At 33.9% G+C, this 17,323-nt stretch overlaps 1 protein-coding gene across 1 annotated transcript in view; it reads left to right on the top strand.

The window, feature by feature from the left end:
• TRDN (triadin) overlaps window positions 1-17,323 on the top strand; it is a 134,746-nt gene that overhangs the window by 83,092 nt on the left and 34,331 nt on the right. Inside the window, exons 9-10 of the mRNA XM_027848580.1 lie at window positions 2,769-2,948; window positions 9,210-9,269. Of these exons, the coding sequence (XP_027704381.1) occupies window positions 2,769-2,948; window positions 9,210-9,269 (240 nt within the window). The remainder of the gene's footprint in view (window positions 1-2,768; window positions 2,949-9,209; window positions 9,270-17,323) is intronic.

The raw sequence follows: 17,323 nt of genomic DNA, 5'->3' as shown, positions 1-17,323 counted from the left end.
AGACAAGATTAAAGTACCTTTATTTTGATCTAATTCTCTGAGTCAAGGTTTTACCAAACAGACCAATAGGTCCTTTGATAACATTTCCAAGTTGCTGACCTCTGTTTCCTTTTTTTTTGTAATGGAAGTGACTGAGTAGGGATGCAACACCAATGATTTTCTGTTTCTACAAAATGTTTTAAATAGTCTTTGTTATATTCTTGGAAACTTACATTGCTACCTGTGTACCTGAGTCTTAAAAACAAAGTACTGGCACAATTTTAGCATCACATTTATTTGTTAGCTCTACTAAAAATACCCTTTTTTTTGGACCAGACCTATGATTCCATTTATATAAAGAGCTTTCAATGAAGAAATTCCCTCTAACAACAGTGATCTGTACTTATTCTACAACTTGTAATCTTAGAAAATTAGCTGCATGAGACACTGAGAGGTCATAGGACTTTCCTAGGGTCATATAACTAGCATTTATGAGAGGTAAGACTTGAACTCAAGTCTTTCTCACTTTAAGTATTGCTTTTTTATGGAGAGGAGGCAATCAGAGTTAAGTGACTTTTCCAGGGTTATATAGGTAGTAAGTATCTGAGGCTGGATTTGAACTCAGGTTCTCCTGACTCCAGGACCTGTGCTCTATCCGCTATGCAACCTAGCTGCCACTAAGGCTTACTTTCAATCCACTATGCCATACTGAGTCTCAATAGTCTGCTATGTTTGTTCATATATAGGCCACCCTCCCTATCACCATCTGGATTGTATACAACTTGAATGATATCTATAATCAGTGTTATTTTTCAGTGTATATTTATATTTTCTTTCCATAAAGTTATATGTGGCTCAATCCAAATTCAAATCAAAATAATAATATTTTGCCTATGTATTATGTTTCTTTTGAACATCTCAGAGTATACATCTCTTTTGCATACATTATCATAAGCATCATCTCAACACTCTTATAAAAAGGAATAGTTTTACCATGATCTCCCAGATGTTAAGGGGCACAAAAGGAAACATAAGATACATCTTTTGACTCTGAATTTTATGTTTTATTTATTGGATTCTGCTACCTCCACACACTACATGGTTTTAGTAACATACTGCATTGTTCTGACATACTCCGTAGTGAATAATCCCTATATCAGGATTAGAATTATATAATACTTCCTATGTTTTTACATTATAAATTTATTTTTTTCTTGGAATAACTAAAATCTAAAATGTATTTATAGGATTGTCTATAGAAAAAGTTTTAATGTTATATTGGTTAATTCTTTAAATGTTGAGTTATTTTTGCACAAAACTACCTAACCACCTAAGTTTAGTACATAGCATTACCTTTCCAGTAGAAAGTACAGTAGTTGTGTGATCTAGCTCCCTTTTCAACTTCTTTAAAGCCAAATTGTTAAAATTTAGATATGCCTTATGATAGATAATACTTTTTAATTTGCCTTGTTCATTTAAAATACTAGTGATGTCCCATTTGCCTCATTGAAAATATTTTTGAAGCATTTTGAAGGATATTTGTGGAATAGCCCTTAGTACATGAATGCTAAACCTATTTGAATATATTTAGGCCACTTTTTGAATATGGATATGCTTGTAATCTTTGCATGTATATACACACACTAATATTACATTAAAAAACTATTGATTGGTTTGTTAGTATTACTGATTATTCAGAAATAATTCAGTATTTTACAAATCAGTTGACAAAAAGAGTAAAGTCTTAAAGTCCTCAACAAAGAATAGAGAAATTGAAGTCTTACTCTGGAGTTCTTTTTTTAGTATACTGATTTTTGGAATATTAATTGTGTCAAACCTGAGTGGTTTATAATCAGTTATTTTTCACTGTATATCTGTATATTATTTCCCTAAAAATAGGGGTGAAAATTATATATAGACCAATATAATAATCATTTATCTTTATTTTATCTTTTTTTACATTTATTTTAATTTAATTTTTTCTCAATGACATGTAAAGAAAAGATTTTAGCTCATTTTTTAAATTTTGGGTTCCATATTCTTGCTCTTTCCCCTGCCCCTTCCCCCTTCTTGAGAAGGAAAGCAATTTGATATAGATTATACATGTGCAGCCATTCAAAACATTTCCACATTAGCCAGGTTGCAAAAGAAAATGCAGACCAAGAAACAAAACAAACAAAATCCACCAAGAATAATTAATTTAAATAATAAAAAGTGTGCTTCATTCTGCATTCAGATTCCATCAGTTCTTTCTTTGTAGATGGATAGCATTTTTCATTTTAAGTCCTTCAGAATTGTCTTGGATTATGTATTGATGAAAATCGCTGTCATTGCACCGTATTGCTATTACTGTGTTTGATGATCTCCTGCTTCTGCTCATTTCACTATTTATCACTTCATGTAAGTTTTCCTGGGTTTTTTGGAAAATATCCTGTTCAAAGTATTCCATTGCAATGATATACCACAACTTGTTCAGTCATTTCCCAGTTGATGGGAATTCCCCCAGTTTCCAATTCTTTGCCACAAATATTGCACAAATATTGGTCTTTTTCCTTTTTCTTTGATCTCTTTGGAGTATAGACCTAGAAGGGGTGTATATCTTTATTTTCTAAAGGGCTCAGAATTCTTGTGCATGCTTTATTATAATGATCTTTTAAACACATTTGTAAGGAGAAGTATGTTTTTTGAGTCTTTCTTTTTGTTTTACCTCATTTTGTTGTTCCAAAGAGAAAGAGGATATGCTGTTTGGTGGGGAGAGTTGTTTAAACAACCATTTCTGCTATTTGTAGATGAGAAGAAGAGTAAAAGCTCAAAAGCTGAAGAAAAGAGTAAGAAGGAAGTGAAAAGTGGAAAACCAGAGAAGGTGAAGCAAGCTGATGCTAAAGCAAAAAAGGTGGAGAAAACACCAGCTAAACCCAAAGGCAAAGAAGAAAAAGGAACTGCAGCTGTTTCAAAAAAAGAACAGAAAGGTAAACATTTCAAGGAGGAAGCATCTGAAGATTCTAAGAGAGTAGTGGGAAAGAAACAGAGACGATGATAATTAAAGCTAAGAAAGACTTAGAATCAAACTTCATGCAAGAAAAATAAAGACAATAAAAGTAAACCCCTATGGGTTCCAATATCACTAACTGGAAACAAAATACCTAAGGATTGAAATTTTAGTTACAGCAAGATGAAAAATGTTTTTGCAACTAGCGATTAATTTTTGATATGTTTCCTTCAGCATAATTGAGCTGAAAGGTGTAGTTATTGGTTTTATAAAAGCAAATCTTGAGCTTTGGTAATTATTATTAGAAGGGTGCTCACAAATGGTTGACTTCTTTTTAACCTATTCGTTCATGAGGTCTATTCATTTGGATCAGGTTTCAAAGAGGCCAAAAAAAAAAAAAAAACCACAACCAACACAACAACAAAGACACCCCTGTAAAATGTGCTTCCCAGAATGACTTATTAACCAAAATTTGAAAAATACAATATACCAGGTCATGGTTACAGTGTATTCTGCTATCTCAAGGATTATATGTGTAAGTTGAGTTTAATGAAAAAAATGTAGCACTGTACACATATTTTAGTTGTCTCAATTATGCAACTTCTTTCAGTGGTACCATTTGGGAAAAGTATAACCTTATGGAAATGATATCATCTTAATAGGCAGCAAGAAATAATAGATGGAAACTTGAACTTTGGATCCAGATTCCAGAGACTCATGTGAAGACCTTAGACTCCAGAGCTGCCTCAGTATCCTCACTTGTAAAAATCAGAATAATGATATGTGGGTGGCAGCATAGTAAAAGGTATAGAGAGTGGTCCTCAAAGTCAGAATATTTCCTGCCTCTGACACAACCTAGCCTATGACCCTGGAAAGGTCACTTAATCTCTCAGTTTTCCAGGCAATTGTCTAATATTAAATTGCAGAGCAGGTGCTGGATTACATTAGCAGAGAGAGTTTGATCACTGGGAATTCCATATACCAATGGAATGACTGATTTGGTCCCAAAATAAAGAAAACATTTACCAATATCAAAGAGCTATTAAAGTTAAATATTGTTTTAATGCTTGTAGATGTAAATAACACTTATATATTTATATGTAATATGTGAAATATAATTCATATAAAGCCTTGAGCTTCTTTGTAGAATGGTGCTAGCTAAATGCAAAGGAGCAGTGTTTCTAGGGGATCTGTAAAAGCAAAGTAGCAGTATTCTTCTGGTCCCAACTGATTTTGTCCTCATTCCAGCTTTGACTTCAATTCTTTCCCTATTTACTTGTCACATAAATTCTCCACTTCCCACACAAACAACAATTTTTTTTTTGCTTCTAAAGAAGGGGTTCCTAAGCTGTAGTTCTTAATTCATGAACTAGAGTTTTTCAAATATTGTGATAACTATTTCAATAGAATTAGTTTCCTTTGAAATCTTATGTGTTTTGTTTTATGCATTTGAAAACATTCTTTGAAGGGGTTCATAGGCTTCACCAGACTGCCAAAGGGTTCCAAGATACAAATAAAGGGTAATAACCTTTTATATAGAATCTTCTATGCTTTCATAAGCAACTTTCTTGTGATTTATTTTAAGGCATTTCAATAAAGAATTCTAGGGGCATAGGTCAAAGAAAATGATCACCTTTTTACTTGTTTTGATTGCTTGATGAGTTTTATTTGAGGGCCAATTTTCCCCTCAGTTTTAGTTTGAATAAAACAATAAAACATAAAATTTAGAGTTAAATGCAGTTGAAGTAACAATGATAATAACTAATACAATTTGGAGAGTGAAATTCTGGAAATTAATGACGTTCCCCCTCCCTTTTAGGGAGGTGCAGCCTATGAAAATGGCAGTGCAATACAGAGTGGGATGGTGGTAAGATGTCCAAAACTCTTGTCTTTTATTTTAAAAATAAAACATTTTTTTCTGAATCCACAAATAATGATTTTAAAATTTGAAATGGTAGTATAAAAGCACAAGAACAAAAGCAGCATACCCATTTTTCTATCAGTACTCTGTAAACTTTAGGGTACTTGATTTTTTTATAAGCCCCTTTTCTCATCATTGAACTGCAGACTGTGAGCAGGGAGAAATCAGTTGCGTGTCTCTGTCTTTGGGACTCCTAGAAGATTTTTTTTTCAATTTTTAAACTAATTTAAACTGAAAAAGAATTAGAAATAACACTTGTTCTTTCCATCATTACTATTTGGGTCCTGAAATGTTCATGGATCCATTTATAGGGCACATAGAAAGTAGATTCTGAATGACTATTGATTAGTACCAGTTGTACTACAATGGAAAACAGCCAGGTGCCCTTGAAGCTATCTCCTACTTAGTTGATATTTTCATAGACCAGCAATTCATTTGTCAATTTTCTAAAAGTCTTTGTGTTTGGGATAGCCTTTCAAAATGAAAAATAATAGGAAAAGAGTGAAAAAATATTAGAGAAAATGGGAACTTTTATCCATGCAAAATGTTATTTAGGTAATTTTTTTTCTTGGACTACGAATATAGTAAGTGAAATACGTATTCCAGAATGCATGACAAGTCGCTCCAACTCTGTCAAAAAATATTTTTGTAATATGGATGGATCTTTTAAATTTAATAAAAAATATTTGCGGTCCCCATATTTGGACAACTTCAATCTAAACAAAGTATTAGATATCTGTAACTCTTGAAAAATTTACTTTATATTCATGTGTGTCTTCGATATGAGGACAGAGTGGTAAAATAGGGAGGGCCAATGATACTCCACTAGGGGGTATTATCTCAACTGAAACTGACTTTTCTGCCTGCTGACTTATCTCACCTAGAATGACCTTTTCTTAGCTGCCATAAGCCTGGACATGCAGCCAAGGCAGCAGCTGAGTGCTCTCTATCACTATTCCCTGAGAACCTAAAAGAGAGAAATGGTAAACAAAAGGTTTTACTTTTCCTTTTCTAGGACAGAATTCATTTAGGTGGGGAAAAAAAGGAAATCCAAAAAATGGTGAATGAATAAAAATTATGTACGTATGTATAGGTGTATGTATACACCCATATAAACATACACATGCACATATTTATGTATGTACATATACAGATACATGTATACACATTTATACACATGTATACACATATCACATATATATAAATGGTGACTGGATACAAAATTATAGCTATTTCTATGTAACATATATAAGCAGATATGATACTATATAGGAATATATTTATATGTGAAGTTGTAGTATATCTTCAAGAAACTGACCCATAAATCCAATCAAGTCATCCCTTGGGAGGAAAAAGTTTCCTGATTATAATTCTTTTCACAAGATCTGAATTTTATTTGTTTCCCTTTACCTTCAATATCATCACTTCTTCTTTAGCCTGGAATCCTTCTATCCAGCTCACAGATTCTCCTCTACTCTCTCTGAGCTAAGGGTAGAGCTCCATGCCCCAGCCCCTCTGTAGATGAGTTACTGATTTACTTCTGTCCATGGAGGGAGTGGCCTTCACAAAATAAAATCCTGGCTCAGGACTAAAACAAATAAACCAACAACTTGAGGGACACATACTGGAACCCAAATAAAGAGTATAAAGCTATCAAGTGAAAATAAGCCTTATGAATGTGTGAGAGTAGATAGCCCAGTTTTGAAACTGAAAATGTAAATAGTCTTGTTCACATTGAGATGCCTCATTATTATTATCATTATACTTAAAATTCTTTTATGCATGAGTCAGGCTGACAAACATTAGTAGCCTTTTTTCATTCTCAGAATTCTACTCATCATATTTGTTTCTCCCTTTGGAGGGGAAAATTCTGCCATAAACTTTCAAAAAAAAAAAACCCACACCAAAAGAAAACAAAACCTAAGGTAGAACCATGGAGACCAGGAGCTCTTCTAATGTTCAGTTCATACAAATGACTCATGGAAGATCTTTTGTTTTACAAACACAAATCTGGACTACTGGCAACAATATCAGCACCTGCCCTGCTTCATATTTGAAAATTATCTCTTCACAGACAATTTTGATTTTTTTTTGTAAAATTGAGAAATTACATATCTCCTGTACAAAATACACTGTCCAACACAACCATTGCTCAACAGTTTCATTCCTAGGCATCTGTAGGATCCTGGAACTAATCAGAATTGGAAAGGGACCTTTATCTTATCCAACCTCTTAACTTTATAAGTAAAGGCTCTGAGGCCAAAAGGTGTCATGAACTTTGTACAAAGTTATAGAGTTGGTTATTCAAAGACCTGATATTTAAATCAGATTACTTTCTTCCCAATAGCTAGTTGGGGATTCAGCAATGAGGAAATGAGTGTTTTGATATGAGGAATGATTTCTTAGGGCAGATAAATAATCTTGGAACTTTGGGGTTAGCTAGTACTGGCATTGGACATTTTGAGGGCACTATACACCTAAAGGCCTGAGGGGATGAGCAACATCAGATGGAATAAGGGCTCTGAAAGGGAGGTAGAAGACAAAATAGAAGCAGGTAGGTGGTAGAGTGAATAGACTGCCAGGCTTAGCATCAGGAAGACCTGAGTTCAAATCTGGCCTCAGATACTTACTAGCTGTGTGACCCTGGATAAGTCACTTAACCTATTTTCCTTAGTTCCACATCTGTAAAATAGGGACACATTGGATAAGGAAATAGCAAAGCACTCCAGTATCTTTTCCAAGAAAACTCCATACAAAGTCCATGGGATCATGTAGAGTTGGACAAGACTGAATAACTCAACAACAACAACAAATGAGACTGGACGATCTACTCCACCTTGGGCAGCTAGACTTACCCATAATCCAATGCGTCATTACTTTGACATAGGCCAAACCTATAATGAGTATAGCAATGGAAGCTATTTCACAAGAATTAAATAGTCAAGCATGCGGGCCTGGTTATCATCATTTCTATATGATTTGAGTTTAAAAACAAGTGAATCAACAATAAACTCTTGGAACATCCAATCTTTAGCTGTATTTAAATAAACAGTAATTGTTAAAAGGATTTGCTTTTAAAGAACCAATTGAACTACTTTAACAATGGAAATATGTATATACATATTAATGTGCATGTAAAAATCTTGTTTTTGTCTGAAGAGACTCAAAATGAAATGGAATGACTAAAAGTTTTCTTATATTTCAAATATTATTACCCTAATTTGGTAATATAATATTCTCTGAATTTGTATTCACGTAACTTCTGATTTAATGTATCACAATGTGATTTATAAGATAATTTGTTTTATACATAATTAATAGTTCTAGTCATAAATCAGTTTTTTAATTTGGGGTCAGTTAAATTCCTGCTTTACAAATATTAGATTGTAAACCATTTTAAAAGATATCCATAAAAATTAATATGAAATAATTAATTCCCCAAAGTTTTGTTAATTGAGATTTAGACTGCATCTACCAGAGGGAAAACAAATGTTTTGTTGTTAAACAAACCGGCCAATGTCAACCCGGAAGAGAATATAGCGATTATTGATTTGTCAGCACCTTGGGCTGTGACATACAAATCATATATGTACATATACATACAGCTCTGTGTGTGATCACACACACATACATATACATTCATATATAGAGCTAAATCACTATATATTGCTAAACTAATATTGATATACCTATTTCTATATATATATTCTTCACTGGCAATAAACTAGATAGATCATAAGATGATTAAATTTACTTTTGATAATGGCTTAACTCATCCAACCACTCTATAGCTTGGTTCTGTAAGAATGAAGAATACAATTCTCATCCATACTGCAGAGAATTTTCCACACAAAGGATTGTTGGTAGGTTGTCAGTGGGTTGTCTTTCTCTGATTGCTCTCTAGATGCATTTCGGGAAAGAAGACTTGAGGCCAAACAGTAAGGTTTAGAAATACTTGCCTCAGGCAGATTCTGTGATTGGTTATCTCTAGTCTACAAAAGGACACTGCAGATTTTTGCAGGAACATAATGACTTTCCCATCAGTGCTGCTAAGTAATGGGTGAATCTCAATATAAAATTACAGTATATAATGAGTTTATCCAGCTCTCAAGTCTATTACCCTTAATGGAACATTATGTTAACATATATTTTCCTGTATGTGGTATGTATGTGTAAGTGCAAATTATTTCCTGAAAAAGGAAGTTGAATGACTCAAAATCATGGTTGTTGGTTTTCATTGTTAGACTGCTTCTTCCCTGAAGAGCAAAAACAAGGTTGTTAAACTTTCTTCATTGCTCTTTTTTCTTTCCACTCTGTTAGATCAGTTTGCATTCTGTCGCTATATGATTGACATGTTTGCCCAAGGGGATTTAAAACCAGGTACTCCAAATCAATTTTTGCACTTTTCTGTTTTAATAATCTTTATTTCTGAGGTTTTCTGCTGCTCTGTGGACTAATATGTTTCTCTTTGTGGAGGTTGTTTTTGTTGTTGTGGAAAATGAAACAAATGAAACAAAAATAGTCATTATTGCATGGGTTATTGCAAGCTGAAGCAACTGAAAGCTACAAGTGCTAATATCTCTACTAATCTCTCAAAGTGAAGCAAAGAATCATCTTAACATGTCAGGAGAAGCAAGCAAGAAAAAAAGTCTTGAGGCAAGTCACCTTATTTTTAATACCAAAGAAAAGTTATATTTTAGATCTCACTAGATGATGGACCCCTTTCCTTTTATTCTGCCATATGTGCCTGATAGAAGAATTCTGATGACTACTCTTGACAATCTATATGTGATCTCACAGGTAATGATGAAGTGAATAGTGACAGTTCTTTTCAAGTTAATTTAACTCACATATACTGGGCTTATTACTTAGGTGCACCATTAGAGTGTTATTTTGTTAATGTCTATTAAAATGATTAATATACTACATATATTTTAGAACTGTGTCTTTTAGTAATAAATTATCAATACTGACATTTATTGAATATTGCCTTATTACTGAATTGATAATTTTAATGCCTGAATTTGGTAATACATTTTCAAATACAGCAAAACTTCTCTTACCCTTTTCAGTATCTCATGTTTAAAAATATAAATAAATGAATCTTTTGATAGTTTTCAAAAGATATTAATTTGATTAATGATCCTTGTGATTTTTTTAAAATCTAAGCTAGAAAGCATTAGGTTTTCCTTACCTAGACTTTAAGGAGAACTATCTTAAATTCTGAAGTATCAGCTATCTCGAAGAAGTCTATTAGAATGACTCATTTTCCAATCTTCTGAATAACCAAGGCTATATCACACTAAAACATTATTTTAAATATTATAAACACAGAAATGTCAATGCTCTGAAAAAATTTCTGGTGAAGCAACTAGATGATGCAATAAGTAAGAGACTTGGAGTCAACAAGGCGTAAGTTCAAATCCAGCATCAGACACTTACTACCTCTGCCACCTAGCTGCCCCTATACACATAAATATATCAGTATAATTGGTTTCCTTCTTGGTCCTATATATTTTATTTTATGCATTTAAAGATATTATTCTGAGAAAAACAGTTCTAGGCTTCATCAGGCTAAGAAAGGGGTCCATGGCACTAGTTGGGTGACCCTGAGCAAGTCACTTAATTCTGTTTGCCTCAGTTTCCTCATCTGCAAAATGAGCTGGAGAAAGAAATGGTAAACCAAGCCAGTATCTTTGCCAAGAAAACCCCAAATAGAGTTATAAAGAGTTAGACATGACTTAAAAACAACTGAACAACAAAATTTATGTATATATGTATTATATATGTATAAATTATCATACATAGGTATATTTGAAATCCATGGAACCCATATTTTAAGGTACAGCCATAATTTACAGATGGTGACAATATTATTTTTTTTACTTCATATGAACAGCTATTTGTTTGCAACTACTGTGTGAATAGCACATATTGTGCTGGCAAAGAGAAATGACGATTAGCATGAATTAACAAATGACTAATGTGTATTATTAATTTTGTTATCCATGTATTTCACTAAATCTTTTCTGCATCATCTTGTAAGACATGATAATCATATGTTATTTGCCAAATTAATACTAGTAGTTAGGGAATTTGTCATAAAATTATGAATTGTCAAATTAAATGTGAGCCATCAGGACTCACTTGCTCCTGATTAAAAACCAGTTAGGGATAGTTAGAGTTTAATATTCATATGACTCACCTTTTATTTCTGGCAATATTATAATAGATAAAGATCTCCTAAACAAGATGCAACCATCAGTGTAAATTTATAGGTGGCTATTGTCAATGTATATGCATATAATACTTTTATCCCAGCAAAATGATGACTATTCCTTTGAATATAGTGATGACATAATAGTGATAACATTTTCTTGAATATGCCTTGCTGAGTAGGACCATATACTGGCTTGAGATTTGAAAAGGCGACACTCTACCAACTAACACAATGAAAGGTTCCGCCTTGGGCCTATGTTTTCCATGTACATGGCACACTCATATCATTAACCATTTGACCTTCACCTTAATTTTCTGTTTTCCTTCCTTTTCCTATTCTGTATTAGTTGAGGAGTTAGCAATTTTTCCTCTATACTTCCCCAGTGACAGAACTTCTTGAGTTAATCAGGTAACAAACAGAGTATCACTGGGGCTCCCCACTCTCTATGTGCATGTGATAAGTTACCGTGATAGTGTATATAAGTGGCAACAAGACAGATCTGGTTAAGAGAAGTCAGAATCAGGAATTGGTTGAGACAGGAAGTATCTGGTAGATTTAGAACAATAATAGAATTAGAATTAGAAGGAACCTAAGAAGTCATCTAATATAAGCTCCTCATTTTGCAGATGAGACAACAGCAGCCTTGAAAAGTTATCGTTCATGCCATAGGTTTAGTAGGCAAGAAATTATGTGGCAGAGGTGCAGGGCCTACTAGCATGGACTAAAGATGAAGCTCAGAGAAATGAAATTAAGCAAGAAGTGACCTGCAGGTTGAGAAATTAAATATTTAATGTATAGGATGTCAGAAAATAAGATTAGTACCTGCGAGCAAAATGCACTTAAAAAAGAACACTTGCACCCTTAAATAAAATTTCAGTTTGATATTAGCACAAATTTTGATCCAATTAGAGTGGTCCAAAAATGGAATGGATGGCTTTTAGAGGCAATGAATTCCCAGTCACTGAGGAGTTTTAAGTGGCAGGTAAATGATTATTTGTCAATATAAACAACTAGGCGGCACAATGAGTAGAATGCTGGATTTGAAGTCAGGAAACCCTGATTTCAAATTCTACCTAAGATCCTATTCCTAACTGAATTACTTAGGACAAGTTACTTCATGTGTAAAATGAGGATATCAAAAACACCAACTTAAAGGATTTTTTAAATGAAATAATATAACAGATAAAACACTTTGCAAACTTTGAAGTACTGTTTAAATGGCAGTTACCATCATCATCATCATCATCATCATCTTCATCATTGGAGAGGTTCCCATTCATATGTGTTGGATTAGATAACCACCAAGAATTCTTGCAACTTTGTAGTTCTGTGATTGTCTTCAAATACCTGAAGGGCTATAATAGGGAAGAAATAATAGACCTATTTTTGTTGTCCATAGAGGACTGAACTAAGAACAATGAATGAAAGATAAAATGAAGTAGATTTCAGTTTGATGTAAGGAAAAGTTTCCTGCCAAAGACAACTGTCCCCAAATGGAATCATCTGCCTTTGGAGTAAGTTCTCCCACACTGGGGGTCTTCAAGCAAAGGCTGGATAAACCACTTGAAAGAGGTGTTGTATAGAGTTCATCCTTCCAATGGTGATTGGACTAAATGACTCATAAGATTTTCTTCAGTTCTTAGCATCTATATTTATTTATGTCTATATTTTTATGTTATGTCTGTGAATAGTTTATTTATATGATTTCTAGATGATTTTTATTTTTTCCAGTTTGTTTTGTCCCCAATTCTCTATTTGCTCTCTTATTTTTTTCCTTCATGATTTTGAATGGTTTGAATGCTTATGATTCAGACTCACTTATAAGTTGGTAAATATATAGGCTGTCCCCAAAGTCCTGGTGCAATTTTAAATTTTATGACCTAAGAGCTGAAAACTGCACTAAGACTTTGGGGAAACTTTATATTTAGGCTAAGGATATCCCTTTTAACTTTACCTTGGATAAGATTCTGTTTCTGATTGACAATTAGATAAAGGAAAAGGGTAGGGAGAAAAGACTTTCACCAAAGTTTATTGCTCTGCTTGTAGTTCAGTGTTTATCCAACATTTGTGTTTCCATCTGTTTCTGTTTGGGATTAGTTGAGCACCTGTTGTTGTTTAGCAAGAACTCATTATTAATTATTTATAATAGTTCTTTTTTTTTACCTAAAATTGAGACTTTATCTCTGGAGTGCAGTATTTACTTTGGAAGATATCGTCACATCAGCAGCAGTAACCCAAATCATTATTTAAATTGTGAATACATCATTAGTGAAATGTGCCAAATGTCAGGATCTGATATGGTCTTGAAGTAGCATATATCTATTTATTATACTTCTTTGAGATTTGACAGAATTAGGAATGCATAGAATATTTCATGGTTGGAGAGTTTAGATATTGAGGTAAGTCTCCAAAATTTAGCCTCCAGGCATTCTGGAATAATCAAGCAAACAAAAATAATTAAGCGCCTACTCTGTGTGAGACATTGTGATAAATATTTGAGGTATAAAGAAAATAAAATGAAATATTCTTTGCCTTCAGGAAGTTCATACTCTATCAAAATGAAATCAGAGGACTTGAGTTCAAATCTCACCTCTGATACTTGCCACCTATATGAATTTAGGTGAATTTTTAACCTCCTAGGCCTCAGTTTCCTGATCTAAAAAATAAGAGGATTGGACTGATGAATATGTCATCACTTCTAGCCCTAGTTCTATGATGGAGCATAATGGATGTTCAGGGAGAACTAGCACCTCTAGTGTGAGGGCTTGTCTACTCCTTTTAGGGCTGCTCATCCGCCTTTGCTGTCCACCTGTCACCCAACTCTCACCTGTGGATCCAAGAAGCTGTAGCATTCACAGTGGTCACACCCCAATAAAACTGTCTCAGTAGATGGGCTAAACCAAGTTGAGGATAACCAACAAGGCTCAAACTCCTCAGTGGATTAGAGGGATGTTTACCCCAAACATGTAAAGACTTCCCCCAGCAGAATAAGTGGATGAATACAATTTGTTCCAATGGCCACAAAAGTGACTGGAGCAGGCACTGTGGAGTGCTTAGAGCTTGGTCAAACATAGAAAATGTCAAGGTCATCTATTGAGTCCCAGACCATCACCAATCATCCTGATTTTTCCTGTCACTGGACTTTGATGACTCAGAAAGAGAGAGTGAGGCTGATGACTTTGTACAACTCAGCCTCACTTAAATCCAATTCATGTGAGAGTCAAGACATCACCCCATGATGTCAATGGTGTACTTCATAATGAAGGACAAACAACAAGATCATAACCTTATATTATATCAGCTAAGATCTCAATACATTACAATTAACAATGACTATAAAAATGATGTGAAGTAAAGGAACATTATGATTCTCCATAGTCTGCATGCATAATCCTATGAAAATTGGATATCCAGATGTATGAATCCATAATTCAAAGGTCTGTTTTAATGTGTGGCCACTTGCAATGACCAGGACCTTCATATAATCAATATTCTAGAATCAGAAGGGGCCTTAAAGGTTATGTAGTCCTATACCCTTATCTCATGGATGGAAAAATTGAGGTTCACATATGTTATATGATTTATCTAAGGTTGCATAGGTAAAAAGTGTCAGGATGAGATTCAGATTCAGGTCCTCTGACTATAAACTAGTGTTCTTTCAAATATACAACATTTTTGCATTTAGTGGCAGCAAAAACAGAACTGAAACCCAGATCTCCTGAATACTAGGTCAATATCTTTTCCAGCACACTGATTGCATCTTATTCCTAATTAAAATGTCTGGTTAAGGGCATGCCTATTTGAAGTATGTAATTCATGAAAACCTTTAATCTATAAATTACATGTAAAGACTTCTGTCATATTAAGTAGAATCACTATATATATATAGTCATTCTACATATATATATATATAGTTAAAAGCTGTAATTTAGAGATTCATGAAAACTTATCTGCATGAAATAACATATGGATCATAATACCTGTTCAGGTGTATTGGGGGGATATATGAAATCTTTCATATATCCCCCCAATAGAACTGAACAGACATTATACTTTCCAAACCCAGATTATCTAATGTGGACCAGTGGTTTCCAAACTTTTGACTCATAAAAAAATTAGTAAACAATATTTATGTATTTACTTATTCACAATTTGAATTATATACTATGCCACTAATAATTTTGCACTTTATAAAAGAAAGGAAAAAGCTTTTATTAAGCACCTCTTATTTGCAGTTTTTGAGTTATTTCTGGTCAGATTCCCAGTGGACCCAAGTTGGGAGTGAGGGCTGAGTTGGGGAGAGTCATCTACTATTGACAGGATCTAGGCAATTGCTTAGTTGGACTTATGAACAAAATTGAGCTGGTAAGAAAATAGACACAGTTATAAATAAGAGCAGTCACCTTGCTCACACTACAGGACAGACATACTTTAGGCATGGTGATACATTTAGACATCAGATCCAAGGGCCTAGCCATGGTGTAGTTAGATGATTGACTCTGACATTGAGTACACCTTCATCTGCAGAGCTGTCACCAGCCAAGTTCAACCTAAGTTCACATTTCTCTTGGATAATTTTTTTCACCCCCAAATCAACTATTGCATGGCTTCCATTTCATCCGAGACATGATTTGATGTCAAGGCAATTTAACACACTTGGTGTGTCATTTATGACCTTAAAATTGAGGGTACTCTCCTGACAAAAATGTCCTTTGACTCTAATAAGGTAATCTCTAGCAGTCTCTGCCAATTCTAGGGATTTTAATTTCCTAGCTGGAAAGGGCCCACAGGGAAAAAGTTAGCTTTCTCGTTTTATTATGACCCTCTTCATGAACTTTAGTGTTACTTAACTACCTTTTGGTAGGATCCTGCTGAGAAGATGTCAAACATAATTGTGTTATGGTCCCTGTTATTTAATGGTTTAATCAAATTCATTTCCAGAGTTAACTTCAGTGTGTTAGAAAAGGCAAAATCAAACATAGTCTTGACCCTTGCTCTTTTCCAGAAAACCCTATTGAACTAAGTGGATGCTGAAGATAGACAGATCATTGTATTAGCAAAGAAACCAGGCCCAGTGGGCTCTTGAATGTTCCACTGAGTTTATATTCAAGCCTTGAAAGGTTTTGAAGGCCTTTCCCCACTTGTGTCAAGTCTGCATCCTCATTTACTTTGACTTGTTATTTGCAAAACTAAACTTTTGGCAGATTCACGATTGAAATAAAAGCTTTACAATTCAGTAAAACATTCTGTTTATCTATTCATGGGGTCATAAATTAAGAGCTGGTAACAAATTTTGATGGAGGCCATCAAATCTAGCCTCCTCATTTTATTAATGAAGAAAGTGATGCTTGTAGATATTAGATGACTTGGTTGGGGTCAGTATCTGACGTGGGTTTGGAATCCAAGTCTTCCTGACTCGCAAATCCACCCTGCCACTCCATACTCCCTCTCATATTGAATCCAACTACCTTTCAGTGTTTTTTTTAATTAGCTGAAAAACTGTGTGATTTTTAACTTTTCTGCACAGTTTTTATTTTGTTTCAATTTCTCAACATACAACATTCACTATCACAAATCAGATCAAATAGGGAATATGAAATTCCTAAGACTTGTACTCATCATGGTCTCTTTTTTCTTTTACTATTTTCATTCATCTATTTGGCATTTTCCTTCATTTTCTCCCTTCTCCTTTAATTTATTACTCTTTTTTCTTAAAAATAAAAAGGAACTACATTAATTTCCTTATAGCAAGACAGTCCTTAATTATTCTCATGGATTCTTTCTATGGTGGGAGAGACAAAACTCATATAGGAAATTATATTTACTCAAATATAATTTAATGCTAAAATCAAAATTAGAACATGTTCCTACCTTGGATAGCCATCTAGATTTCTTTTAATCCTGATCTGAGAAATGGCACAACATGTAGATGAAGTACAATCAGGAACTGGTCGTCTCTGCCAAGATTTCAAATTGATCTGAATGACTTCTGAACAATCAACCTAACTGCACAATATTCAGAAAAACAAAGGGAGCTAGAGACCTTTATGAATTCAGCAGGCTAAAGTAAGCAGTCCTCAGCCACCTTTGCCTGCACCATTTTTCAGTAAGTGAGAAAAAGGTATACATAAGGAGATACAGTGGTAAAGTGAAAAGATTACTGATTCTGAAGACAGGAGACTGAGGTTCTTATCCCACTTCTGAGGTTTATTAT

This window comes from Vombatus ursinus, unplaced genomic scaffold (assembly GCF_900497805.2).
Source record: "Vombatus ursinus unplaced genomic scaffold, bare-nosed wombat genome assembly UNPS02006779.1, whole genome shotgun sequence".
Taxonomy (NCBI): domain Eukaryota; kingdom Metazoa; phylum Chordata; class Mammalia; order Diprotodontia; family Vombatidae; genus Vombatus; species Vombatus ursinus.
The sequence above is the reverse complement of the archived record's forward strand: the minus strand, read 5'-3'. Positions and strand labels throughout refer to the sequence as shown.